This window comes from Dermacentor silvarum, chromosome 7 (assembly GCF_013339745.2).
Source record: "Dermacentor silvarum isolate Dsil-2018 chromosome 7, BIME_Dsil_1.4, whole genome shotgun sequence".
Lineage (NCBI taxonomy): Eukaryota > Metazoa > Arthropoda > Arachnida > Ixodida > Ixodidae > Dermacentor > Dermacentor silvarum.
Window position 1 is genome coordinate 166,179,891 of NC_051160.1, and position 12,851 is coordinate 166,192,741.

General features: G+C 46.5%; 1 protein-coding gene across 4 annotated transcripts in view; it reads right to left on the minus strand.

Annotated features, from left to right (window-relative positions):
* LOC119458669 (inactive serine/threonine-protein kinase TEX14) overlaps window positions 1–12,851 on the minus strand; it is a 139,222-nt gene that overhangs the window by 60,362 nt on the left and 66,009 nt on the right. For 3 of the 4 annotated variants that reach the window (XM_049671364.1, XM_049671362.1, XM_037720533.2), the window contains 2 exons: window positions 3,634–3,849; window positions 477–537 (listed from right to left, as the gene is read on the minus strand). In XM_049671364.1, the coding sequence (XP_049527321.1) occupies window positions 477–537; window positions 3,634–3,849 (277 nt within the window). The remainder of the gene's footprint in view (window positions 1–476; window positions 538–3,633; window positions 3,850–12,851) is intronic. The other variant, XM_049671363.1, reaches the window with a different exon arrangement.

Sequence of the window (12,851 nt, forward strand, 5' to 3'; positions counted from 1 at the left end):
CGAACGAATGAATTATTTAATAATGAACACAGTGCTTATTCTGGTAGTGACGTGGAATGTCACGGAAGATGATGAAAGAAGTCCCAGCACATGTTAAAGAACCCTAGTAGTCAGTATTACTCCGAAGTCCCCCCTTCCGCTGACGACGTGCTTGGTGATCAGATCGTGCTTTCTGCCACGTAAAAAAATCGAGCCCCAGAAGATGAATTGTGGGCAGTCCAGTGGGCCGATGACGCCGCCAGAGCCCAAGGGCTCGTGGCAGACGCTTAGGCAGGGTGAAGCTCACCCTATTCGCTTGCCGGACAAAAAATAAAGCTTTCACCTATCAATCTGCACACCTACCAATGCTTTTAGCGTCCTGCAGCATGGCATATGCAAAGTTTAAAACATTATTTTATATATATCATTCGCTTTATCATAGAGCACCGTAAGAATAAACAAGCGACAGCAGCGACATGCGGTGGAAGCAGACGCACCTCAAACAACGGCTTCTCTGCTGTCCTGGGCGAGAAGGCGGGCGCCCTGGGCGTGTCCCTGCTGCAAGAGGAGAAGAATCATGGCACTCCGAGTGTGCACTCGACCCGTCAAGGGCGCACTGGGTGCGAAATCAGCTCTGTTCTAGATGACAGCGTACAAAGGCAGAAAGACAGACTTCGCTTTTTCTCAGAGCAGCCACTTGCCTTTCTCCCAAGACTGTTACTATCATCTGGTCATCCAGTTTTATGCAAGGTGTAACAAGCAATCTTTAACATTGTATAATTGGCAAATATACCTTTTCTGTACAACACCACCCCTTATGTAACTTCTCGGGGGTATTTAAATATCGAATAGATGACTTAACGAATTGTAACAGGTGAACTTTACGAGCGCGGCTTATCAATTCAAGAGCTGCATTGCATTGCAAGTGATAGCGGCGTCAACGGCCACCGCTATCGATGGGCGCCCTTACGGTGGGTGCTGAAAAAAGGTATTCATTGATAATGATCCAGTAATACAGAATTGTCTCTTATTTTCTCGCCATGCGTATATAAAATTGATTAGGAACTTTATTTTTGTTGAATGAATCTAACTGTGTCTCTATTTATTTATAAAACGCTTTTTTCTTTCCCAATGTTTGTTCCCTTCAAACATAGTCGCGCTTCAGTGGCTGCTCCCATAACCACTCTTGCTGATGTCGGTGATAATTCGTTGTGAACCGCTTTTCGCCCGAAGCTTCGCGACCTATGTGAATCGACCTTGGAACCTACGCCAGGGCGGCAAGCGGCATACATGAGATGCTTTTTTAGACCATACAGAATGCTTTTAATCGCCTGTGACAAATAGCGCAATTTTAATCCTTGAACTGAATTACTCCGAGAGGCTGACATTACATCTACGAAAAATCAAAATTTGCAATCAACCAAGTCATAAACTTTAACTAGTGAAGTGTTAACTCATTATTTCACGGCACATACAGCTATTTACGAATTTAGCTGTTTAGTTTGCAAGGCACATCGACGTGGAACACATTGTGAGGATGGCACCAGTTTCAAGATGTGCACCGTCCAAATTTCGGTAAAAACGCACTGTTGCCCAACTTACCTTTTTAACGCAAGGTCTTTAATGCAGTTAAGCCCAAAAGCAATTGAACCGTGAATGTACTTCGTCGCTTATTTTGTGAGTTGATATATTGAAACAGGCATCATCCTGAGAAATCGTTTCAAGAGGATACGCCTTGCGAACTCAAGGGCTACAATTCTGACATTACAATGTGTGATAAAAAGTAATTAAGTGTCAACTTAACTAGCGAATGTTTCATTAGTCGATTATGCCATTTGATTTAGCGCACAAGTAATGTCCACCATTCGAGAATGCCAGCTTAAGGAATTGAACTGTGCTATCTGCCAGACGCAATTATCCATAAAATTCTGTATGATCTAAATAAAGAAACACCCGGATTAGATAGATAGCTGCACCAACTTGCCGAAGTCATCCCTGATGGAGGAGTCGGAAGGACTTAAATACGTTGTGTTAATTTTGAATAGATGTTCTTGTGATTTATTCATTGATTGATTTGACCAATTACACGATACCCTGCATTCAAAGCAGATATTATCCTACCGATCTGTTTGTTACGAGTTTGAAATGTCATGGCGCCCTCGTACGCACCTATCATCTTAAGGTACCATAAAAACAGAAACGGCCTCCACGTCCTTTTACAACCCGATTTTTTGTCTGCTGTGATGAGGTATGGTTTGACGCAATATCCTGAACAAAAAGATTTTGAGTACAGAACCGGTTGAGCCGAGGCAATAAGTCTCTCGCGGAAGACAATGGAGTCCATTACTGGCTTAACGGAAGTCATCCTTAGTAAACTTAACGAAGTCATTCTTTGTCAAACAGATGAGCAGCAGCGAAGAGTAACAGTAGACTTTTATGCCTGTCATTTTATCGCATCGCTATATTTGGAATTGTTGCAAGTCGACTGAGCTTAAATTAGTTGCACCTGAATGATTTGACAAGAAATGGCCGGACTTTGAAGAGGTTGTCTAATTTGTACCTGGATGTAGCATGGTGTTAGAGTTTACAGTTACAAAAATCTGCAAGCCACGCTGACTAAATTTTGTCATTACGTCAACAGCCCAGCGCAGAACCTGATGGCTTTCCAATACAATTTGTATGGCGGAACTTTCGCAAACAAGAGATAATGCTTCGATTCCAAGAAAGTGCTTTTTTGTTGCGTCTCGATTGAACGTGCGCCGATCTGACTGCGGTCCACCATGGGCTTGCCTAGATAGCTTGAGTAGCCTGCTGCGAGGTGGAGACAGCGATGGTTTTGCGCTGCTACTTCCTTTGAGAGACTATATGCTAGTGAGCAATTGCACTCACACAGACGCGTAACTCGGACGTATTTTTTTTATTATTGTTTTTGTGCTGTGCATCCTGAACCTAGCAGCTGCTTTGGTACGACTGTTATACAGCGAATCTGTTAACTGCAAGTTCTGGAACGATTTTCATGTGGCGAAAGCCAGCGTGCGATGACGTCGACATATCAAATGAAAAGGCAACCCAACATGTGTGAGACACAATTGGCTTTAAAACTGAATGATAAATGATTATGAAATAAAAGTTACCTTGCGTATATCTACTGCAAATATATAACTTGTAAGCCGGTTTCGTTTTTTTTTTTTTAGCAAAATTTGTAATTTTGCTTTTCCCGTCGCGTTACCCGCTCCGCGTTGGAGGTCAGGCTATCGTGGTGAAAGAAGGGTGAAAGGAGACGCCGTGTACGGAACGCGGCCAGCGAGGAAGCCGTGGATGAGAAGAGCCCGCCACGACCACGTTCGAACGCAACGGAAGCTGCTGCTGCACCCGAGCGAAGGCGTGGGCCAGCAAACAGACCTCACAGTAGTTGTGAAGAGCGTGATTAGGCGCTCATACAGATGAGTTGTGCGATTGTCATACACCTGTGACGAATTAACTTTCCCCGCTTCGCCGCCCATTGTTGGAATGCTCCAGGCAAGAGTGTGGCGCAATATCTGTTGCTGAAGCAGAATTCTAACAAACGGTATTCTCTTAGAGCACTTTGGGAGGGTATACAGGTTCTGAGGAACGGCCTTGTGCATGGGGCGCGTATATATACATATATCTCACGTGAACTCCATGGGGTCAATGCTCGACGAGAGCGACATCTGGTCGAACTTGCTTCCCAGCAGGTCCACGTGGGTATTCAGGCTCCCACGTGGCAGCACCGACGGCCTGACCCGCCGCGGAGGCGGCGACCGGTACGCGGGAGCCTCGTCGGTCAGGGTGATGAGCTCGTCCAGGGCCTCTGACACGTCGTCCATCACAGTAGACGCAGCACGCCGCCTGGGATCACGGCCGGGGATGCAATCCCGCGAAGAATAACAAGGTCTAGAGCTGGACCACTTGGTACACAACTAACGTTGTAAACTTGTATATACACACCTCCGCCTTTTATCGTTATCATCATAATTTATTAACCCTTTTCCTCCCCGTTCCTTTTCCCCAGTGTAGAGTAGCAGGCCAGAGCAAGTTACAGCTCAGGCCGACCTCTCTGCCTTTCTGTAAATAAACCTTTTTTTCTCTCTCTCTCTTCATTAATTTCGCCCATGCGGCCTTTCAGCATTATAGATGGGGCGGGTACGTCAGCAACGCAACACAAATGCACATAAATGTGTCCGAAAACATCTGTTTACAATCGCAGTGAAATATATGAGGAAATAAACGCAATAATACAAGTTTACTGCTTAAATAATAACGATAATAATACAACACAAAAACAATAAACACATTACTTTTACAAGTGTAAAGCAATAATAATCATAATATTAATAATAATACAAGTGTAAAGCAAGAAGAAAGCCGCCAGATGCAATGCTCATTGGATTACCTCGTTAGATGCATTCAGCTACCGTTATTTAGGTGCAATGACGTCAGGTATGGCATGTTTGAAGTGCCACTGATCCGTGATGCTCACAATACTATGCTGGAGCTGATTCCACTCATGGCAATATTTAGAATGAAAAGGTCCAATTTTGTGGTGAGGAACAAAAATCTTATGTGCACGGTCAAGGCAATGCAATACTGATCAATACTCATGAACTCTTTGCACGAATTGCGGTGGAGCTACAAAAAGAGAGCGACAGATTTGACTGTGGTAGTTCGTTTCAGAAAACCTTGCGGCGGTTAATAAGCAACGGGAGGTGAAAACCAGCGATGAACACTACTTACACGACCGAGGGGTACACTTTCATGAGTGTCATTGTATTACGTGGTTCTATCTGGAATCATTGTCGCATCAGTCATCTCGCTCGTGCACGTTGTGTTTATCTCTCGTTTAAATCTTCAAATACATTGGAGAGCAGTGCATCGCTTCCCATACCTCAGGCGACACTGCTACGTCTGGCGATTGCGGCGGCGAGGAACGTAGGCATTGCCACTGTCCTCACTATTGCACGCCGGGGTGATCGCTTGCCATCGCGGTAGAACTATACCGGCTGATTTTCTTGAGCAGACGATCTTGGAGAATACGGTATTCCCTCAAAAAGGAGACGAAGGCACTGCTGAAGATCCTACGTTTGATGAAGTACAGTGCACTGGAGTGCTAAAATAATAAAGCCCTGTAATTTGAGTGACCTTGCTGAACGACTCCATGCTTCGTATTCAGAAACGCATTTTAAACTGAAGCCCATGCTCGATTTGATCCGTCGTCGGTGCGTAGTGGTTTTGGCGTTGCGCTGCTAATCACGAGTCGCGGGATCAAATCCGGGCCGCGGCGGCTGCATTTCGACGGGGGCCAATGTTGTACCGTGCATCGGGTGCACGTTAAAGAACCCCACGTGGTCTAGATCAATTAGTCCTGAATCCCCCCCCCCCCCTACGATGTGCCTCATAAAGGTGATCGTGGTTTTAGCACGTAAACCCGCAGAATCCAATCCAACTTGATCGCAATGACGCCTATCGTAAATGCGCCTAAAGAAATGCAATGAGCATCCTGGGCCGGTATTTTGTAGCGATGCCATTCCGGTGCTAATTCCTTTTCGCGCTTATCGCGCTTTGTCAGTGGTCAGAGCGACGGTCCACTCGCGTTATCAACGGGATCAGCCGGTCGTGAGTGGTGGATGATAAGACAGTATAAAATAAGTCATAAGGCATCCCTACAAAATACCGGCCCTGGACACGTTCATGCCAGGCATGGTTTAGGTGAAGTCAAGCATTGGCTTCAAGTTGAGATGCATTTTTGAATGCGCGGGCCGGATACCAGCGCTTTTTATGCGATTGCGTTTATGGGCCCTTGTCGCAGACAATCCGGTGTCGGCGTCGGCGTTAAACATCGGCGTCTGGCGGAAATAATCATGCCGAACCACTTCATCCCTAACCACCCCGACCACACAGGTCCTCCGTGTGGCGCAAGGCGCTAGTGAACAAAAAAAAATCACAGCATATCCACGGGGTGAATGATGATGAGTGGGCGAAGCTCCGGAGGGAATCATCGGATCTCCCGCTTACGGGGGGAAGTGGGTTTTAGAAAAAACTTTTTTACTCTTCAAGATATGGTGCTGAAAAGTTGTACCTATATGCAATGATGCGTGCTCATGTTGAATATGTAGTCCATTTTTGGTTATCTCCCCTGGTTCTAATTTTATATGAGCTTCCTTGAAATAATTTTTTGCGTAGGTTTGCAAAATATCTTATGCTTAGATTTCTCAAAATAGGGTGTCTATGGCTTCTGTATGATTCAAGGAGTGCCGTAAGACCAGCCTTATTGCTCTGCCTTAACTAGAACACGAGTTGCGAGACTTCAAAGTTAAGCACCAGAAAAACACTCCTTCGAGTTTCAACTTCAAAGCCACACAACTCATGTTCTAGGTAAGATATAGCAATAAGGTTGGTCTTACGGCATTCCTTGAATCATACAAAAGTCATTGATACCCTATTTTGAGAAATATAAGCATCCGATATTTTGCAAATCTGTGCACAAAATATTTAAAGGACACAAGCATAAAATTGGAACCAAAGGAGATAAACAAAAATGGACCTCACATTTGAAATAAGCACAAAGAATTACATATACATACGAGTTTCCAGTGCTATACCTCAAAGAATAAAGATTTAAAAAAATCTTCGGTCAAAGGCCCACATGTCCCCTTAAGAGGACGCTAGCACAAACGCGTTAGAAACGTGCAGTACTCTCTAGTAAGGGGGAGCGGCCACAGCGTCTTACGCAGCCATTTCCACATGCCGGAACGTGCACCGCGTTTGCCGACGCCATCACATGACTGTTGAGAGAGTATACCCCCCGTATTCATAAACGCTCCTCGACTTGAACTTGACTTGCCACCGCCTTGGGCAGCGCGTTCGAAACGCGTTGAAGGTAAGGCGGAGAGGCCACAGCGTCTTACACTAGCTTCTTACACGGGCCGTAACGCGCTAGCAAAAACGCGTTAGAAACGCGCTAGAAACGCGGCCTTTCGTTAATGTTGGGTATTTATTGCCATCGTGGTGCGTGTGTCTATGTGCGCTTCGTGGCGTAGTGGGCTAACGCCGCGCGCTCGGAAGCGAGGGGTCCTTGGTTTGATTCCGCGCTACGGACACAACTTCGGAATTTTTTTTCTCATTTTTCTCAGACTGGTTACACACTACTACTACTACGACGACGAGGACGGAACGGGTGCCGCTATAAGGAGCTTCGCTCCTAAAAATGAATTTCTCAAAGTAAAAGCCGCCAGAAATATCGTAAAGTACGACGTAACCACAACCTACAGACGTGATGGCGCCGGGTTGCTAATGTGGAAAGTTGGGCGAGTTGGTGAATAATCATCATGCCCTATTTGTGAAGCAGCACACTGACAAGGACAACGTGGAGAAACACAAGCAGCGAGTATCGTGTATTCTTGTGTCTCTCCACTTTGTCCTTGTCAGTGCGCTGCTTCGCCAATAGGGTCGGATGGCTAATTGAATATACGAGAAAAAATCCTGATAAGCATCTAGGGATCTTTGAATACTATCGCGTTCCACTCTTAAAGCGAAGATTAAGCGTCCTCCAATTCTGATGTTTCACTGTACTTTGGTTCTAGGCAACATTGAGGGGAAGGTTGAAAACCGAGCCTTTCTAAATTTTGGACACGCGCGCGCCTCGGGGCAACAGCAAACAAATAATAAAATTAAACAATAAATAAACAATTAAAAACGCTGTTCTTCTGGCGTCTTTACATCTGTGGTCTACCCATGGTAGCCTAGAATGAACTGATCGAGTTGCTAGAGCGTGGTTACATGACTACGTGATTTCTATGCTGTTGGGTACTTTTCCACTCGGAGTAGCTTACGCAACCGTAATCTTTACCGGGAAACACACGCAGGAGAAGGAACGCTGTAAACGACACCCACAACGATTACCCATTGTGACGTCATTTGAATTCACACACGTGCCTCTACAAAGAGTGAAACCAGAGACACTGGTTTCACGAGAGCTTTGAATGACGTGAACCCCTTTCGAAGCAGCTCCAAACCTAATCTTTACCGAAACGCGCCTTATCATCCATCATGGTGTTTTGATGCTTGTTTTGTGGTTTTTCTTTTGAAAATGCGGGCTGAGCTGTATGCTGTATGCCTGATTTCAAAGAAGATGAGCTGTTTGTATTCAATTTTTAGCCTGGCGTTTTTTGCTTGCGCCGAGATGAAAATTTCCTTGGCTGGTAGAGGTATACAGCTTCGCTGTAAAAAGGTCCCAGGGCCTTCACATTTTGACATAAGAAGGCTTAAATTTCTCATTTAAAATTTTCTTCCCAGCAATGCATTGGTATTTAAAGTGAAGCCGACTTTAAGGGGAGCAGTGTAAGCTTGGTCTTTGTAAGCTGGCTTTCCCACGTTCAGTGTTGCAGTGAATGAAGCCTACTGATAAAGAAAAATGTGATGCGAACGAAGCTCGATAACGCTATCGCGTTCCACTATTAAAGGCGAAGCTTAAGCGTCCTCCAATTTTGGAAAGCGGCACTATCTTTCCAAGTTCGAGGCAATTTTTTGTACCTATCCACGCGAACGAGTTTAACGTAATGTTGCACCATCTAGGAATGGTGCAGCAAAGTAGTAGTTTGCTGTTTCAAGCATAGAGTTTCAAATAATTACTAGAGGAAACTGTGGCGATAGCGTCTACGTGAGCTGACAACATGGCGGAGATAGTTAGCACACGGATTTTACTAAAATTCGTCCTTTTGGCTTCAAATGGTTTTTGCAAGATAATCGGGGTTCTAAATAATTGAATAAACATTGAACATCACGTGAATACCACGCACTGTGGTGATTGATGTAAGCAAAGCTTTATGTGCTGTGTGAATTGATTGACGATAATTAGTGGCGATGTTGACCGCGAATGTTTCATGTTAAACGTCACGTTGCGTGCACCAGAGTTGTCTGTTTGCGCAATACACAGAACACACACCGAGACGTGTTTGCTTGAGGTGTTGTTGCGCGATATTGTTCATAACCTGGAGAAGGTTAGCATTGTCATTACCTCACACGGTAATGACAATGCTGTGGTTGGGATTGAACCCGCGACCTCAAGCAATGCCATAGCCGTAACGCTACCGCGGCGGGCACATAAGTATAGATTTTGACGTGTGACCGCTTCCGCAGTGTCGCCTGCTTTTAAAACACGAATAGTTTTCTTTGGCTCTTTCAGCCAATTTCGTGGTTGGTTGGATGCTTGTTCGTTGTCAGTATAGGTAAAAAAATGTTTGTTCGTTCACCCGGTCGCTCGTCCGCTCTCTCTCGTTCTTTTATTAGATCGCTCGGGCTATTCGCTTTAGAAGACAATCATCGTCGATGGTTTCTGAACAATTCCTTCTCATCTCTCTCTCCAGCATTTGCTTCCCTTCTCCATTTTCCATCTTTCCGCTTTTACTTAATTGCCCGTTACGCAGCTATAGGGTAGCAAACCGGCAGTCTACCTTCCAGCTCACTCTCCTGCCTACTGCATATCATTTCTCTGTCCCCCCCCCCCTAAACCGCATTCTTATTTCAATAAGCTGTTGGACTTTTTGTGACCGTGCAGTAGATAGCGAAAAACTTGGAGCAACCACTTCACTCAAGTACCATCTTACCATCAACACTCTTCGTACCTAGCCACGCGCTTCGGAACTTTATCTAGTGGTATCCTTTGGCGTCTCAAAGAAAAAAATCACGGATGATGGCGCCATCTCGTAGCAATCGTCGCCACACTACGCTTTTTCTTCTCACGCTTTCGCCATACCCTCCTCCACTTTCCACCTCATGGTTCCGCTGCGCCCTCCTCTCTGCTTGGCTCCTCGCGTCTTTCATCCCCCGCTGCGATCCGCGTTAGCTTTCATCTTTCGCTGTGTTCGGTTACGCCGCCGACGCCGACGCTTGCCGCCAGGCGCCTAAAAGCTCCGTTTAACCAACTTCGTTAGGTGGAACCATTCATGCTCCGCGTCTCATCATTTCTGTTCAAACAGAAATGCGCTCTGTTCGTGATCACAAAAGGCTATTATGTGCATTCGTAGTATTGTTGAGACGATAAGCTTGGCTAGTTGGCTGACATACAGTGTTACGCAGTTGGTTGGTTCGGCTCTTCTTGTGACTTCCTTTAAGTGCTTTCAATGACAAACAAGTTGGATAGGGTTGTTAGGTGAACCAGAGTGATGTCGCGGACGCGATATTCGGAAAACTAACGCGAAAAAACTATTGTCTCGCAACACCGACTTTCCTGCATAGAATTTACTGGAGGAACGCTGAATAAACATGTAGTGCCAAAGACAATATGCCTAAGAACAATAACTGGCGATGATACATAGAAGACGACCCCTTCATGAGCTCCGTGAGTGTGGCGATCATTTCCGTACTTGATTGACAAAAGGAAGAAATTATACCCCCCCCCCCTATCCGATTTAGCAGAAACCAAACTTCCTACACTTTGCGCTTCAGTTCCTCTGGCCTACCAATACAATTAATTATGCCCCTTTTTTTACTGTAAGCATCAAAATATTTTGGAGGACGCTCAAGCTTCGCCTTCAAGAGTGAAGCGATAGCACTCAAAGATCCCTGAATGCTTGTCGGGCTTCCTGGCAGCTGCAGCTTCCTTTTTTCTCCACTTACGCCTCTGTGCGCCGCTACGGTTTTACGCTGCCGAGGAGTGGAGCGCCGTGTGGATGGGGTTTTCGCAAGTAACCTACCCGAGCGTGCCGCTGTTGTTATGGTAGAAATACTAGAAAGGGGGTTTGTGTTTGAGTTTCCTCGTAACAGAATTAAGATTTCTCGTACATTCAAATTATAATCCGACGCTATCATGCCTGTAGGTTGTATTTAAGTTCTACTTTGCGATTTTTCTGATGAATTTTACTTTGAGAAATACAATTTTTGTTCATTAACGCCTTGCGTCACGCGGAGGGCCTGTGTGGTCGGGGTGGTTCGGGATGCTGTGGTTCGGCATGATTATTTCCCCAAGACGTCGATGCTTAACGCCGACGCTGAAGCCTACACCGACGCCGGATTTTCTACGACACGAGGCCATTAACAGTGTCGCGTTAAAATGCTATAATTCCCTAAATGTGTAAGTATTCTTTGGTCCACCGTGCAGAAAACTGAGTCATCCATTCCTGATACAACCTAGCATAACTATCTCGGGCCACGTTTGGCGGAATCTGCCACCTAATATCACTCCACCCATAAAACGTGACACTAAGCGCTTTTATAAAGCAGACATGGCTACCGAGAGTTCTACCTCGTACAAAATAAAAACACCGCAGTCCGCAGTTTCGCCCGACAGGTGAAGCATCGATTGCGATAGCAAATTAGTAGAGTCATGCGAAGTAAGGATAGTACATTATAGGCCGAATCAACTTATAAATATTTGCTTGCTAGCTAAATCAACAAGCATAGTGGCAGCCAGCACAGCAAACATGAACATATCACACTCGATGACCGCGGACACTCGCTGTCAAAACGCTGGCTTGAGGTGACGCGGCCGCAGCAGCGAGACATGCGTGCTGTTGTCTATCGCTTCAACGCAAACAAGCCGCCGACGCCTCTAGACTGTGCCCCCAGCGCAAATCGCTCTCAAGATATCTGTCGGAGGACGTAACATTAAGGAGAACGATAAGCTTAATTACGTCCTCCAAGGTACTGCTGACGACGCCTTCAATTTACTGGTGTTTACCAACGACACCAGGAGGGCTATACTGTAAGAGTCTACCTAGTAGACGGTCCACTTCGGCTGTCACCATTGGCTGCTGCTTCACGAGCAGGAAGGAGACTGGCTGGCACCTTCCTGCTCGTGAAGCCCAGCATTCATACGATCCTAAGGAACGCCGCCGTCTCGAGCATGCTAAAAGCCGTCGGGTATCCCAGCACAGCTGCTACGTCATCTGGTGATGACCTATTCCACCAACCTTCGCGATGGGACGACTTAACCCGCATCATTCATCGTGAGGTCGAAGCAGCACAACCCGCAGCCCCTTCATCCCCGTCATCTGATCATTCTCCGGCGACGATCTTCTTGGTACAGACCGTTGTCCGACAAGAGTTGCCAAACGTCGGCCTGCACACCGTTCGTCTCGTGTGATCGGAACCTTTCTCCAAGCCCGTTCCCACCTCGCTCCTCTTACTCCTCTTATGGACAACGCAACCCGTCCGAATGACGCACCGTGGACGACAAGCCGATCTGTTTTAACTGCCGACGCATTGGGCATATCGCTCGCCACTGCCACAGCCGCTGGATTTCTCCAACATGCCATTCTTCTGACTACCACCCTCGTCCCTCTGCTTCGTCCTTTTCATTTGCTCCTTATATGCCCGACCCATCATGTGACCCTGCGACACCTCTGACATGACCCCGCTACTCCCGCTCACCTTCCCCCTCCCGCCGTCAATCTCGTTCGCCCCCGTCACGCCGTGCTCCTTCTCCGACCTATTCGTAGCACCCCCGACCGGAAAACTAGACAGTGCAGGTTCTGGGGGTGGAGCTGCATTGACGACATTGGCACGAAATCCTCGCTTGACGTTACCCACGAGCCAGAATCTTTTGGACGTTCTTGTTGACAATGTTCCTGTGTGCGCTTTGATTGCCACCGGGGCGCTTTCGGACGCATGTGTCTATTAGTGCTGCTCTTCATCGTCGGCTCAAGAAAATTCTGATGCCTGCCCCGAACCGAGCTGTACTAGTCGCCGACGGAGGGACTGTCGCTATTGTTGGCATGTGCTCTGCTCGACTCACCATTGCTGAGCGACACACCGTCGTTCTCCTCACAGTCATCGAGCATTGCCCTCACGAACTCATTCTTGGTCTCGATTTTCTCGCCAGTCATTCTGCCCTCATTGAGTGCTCGGCCGGCTCA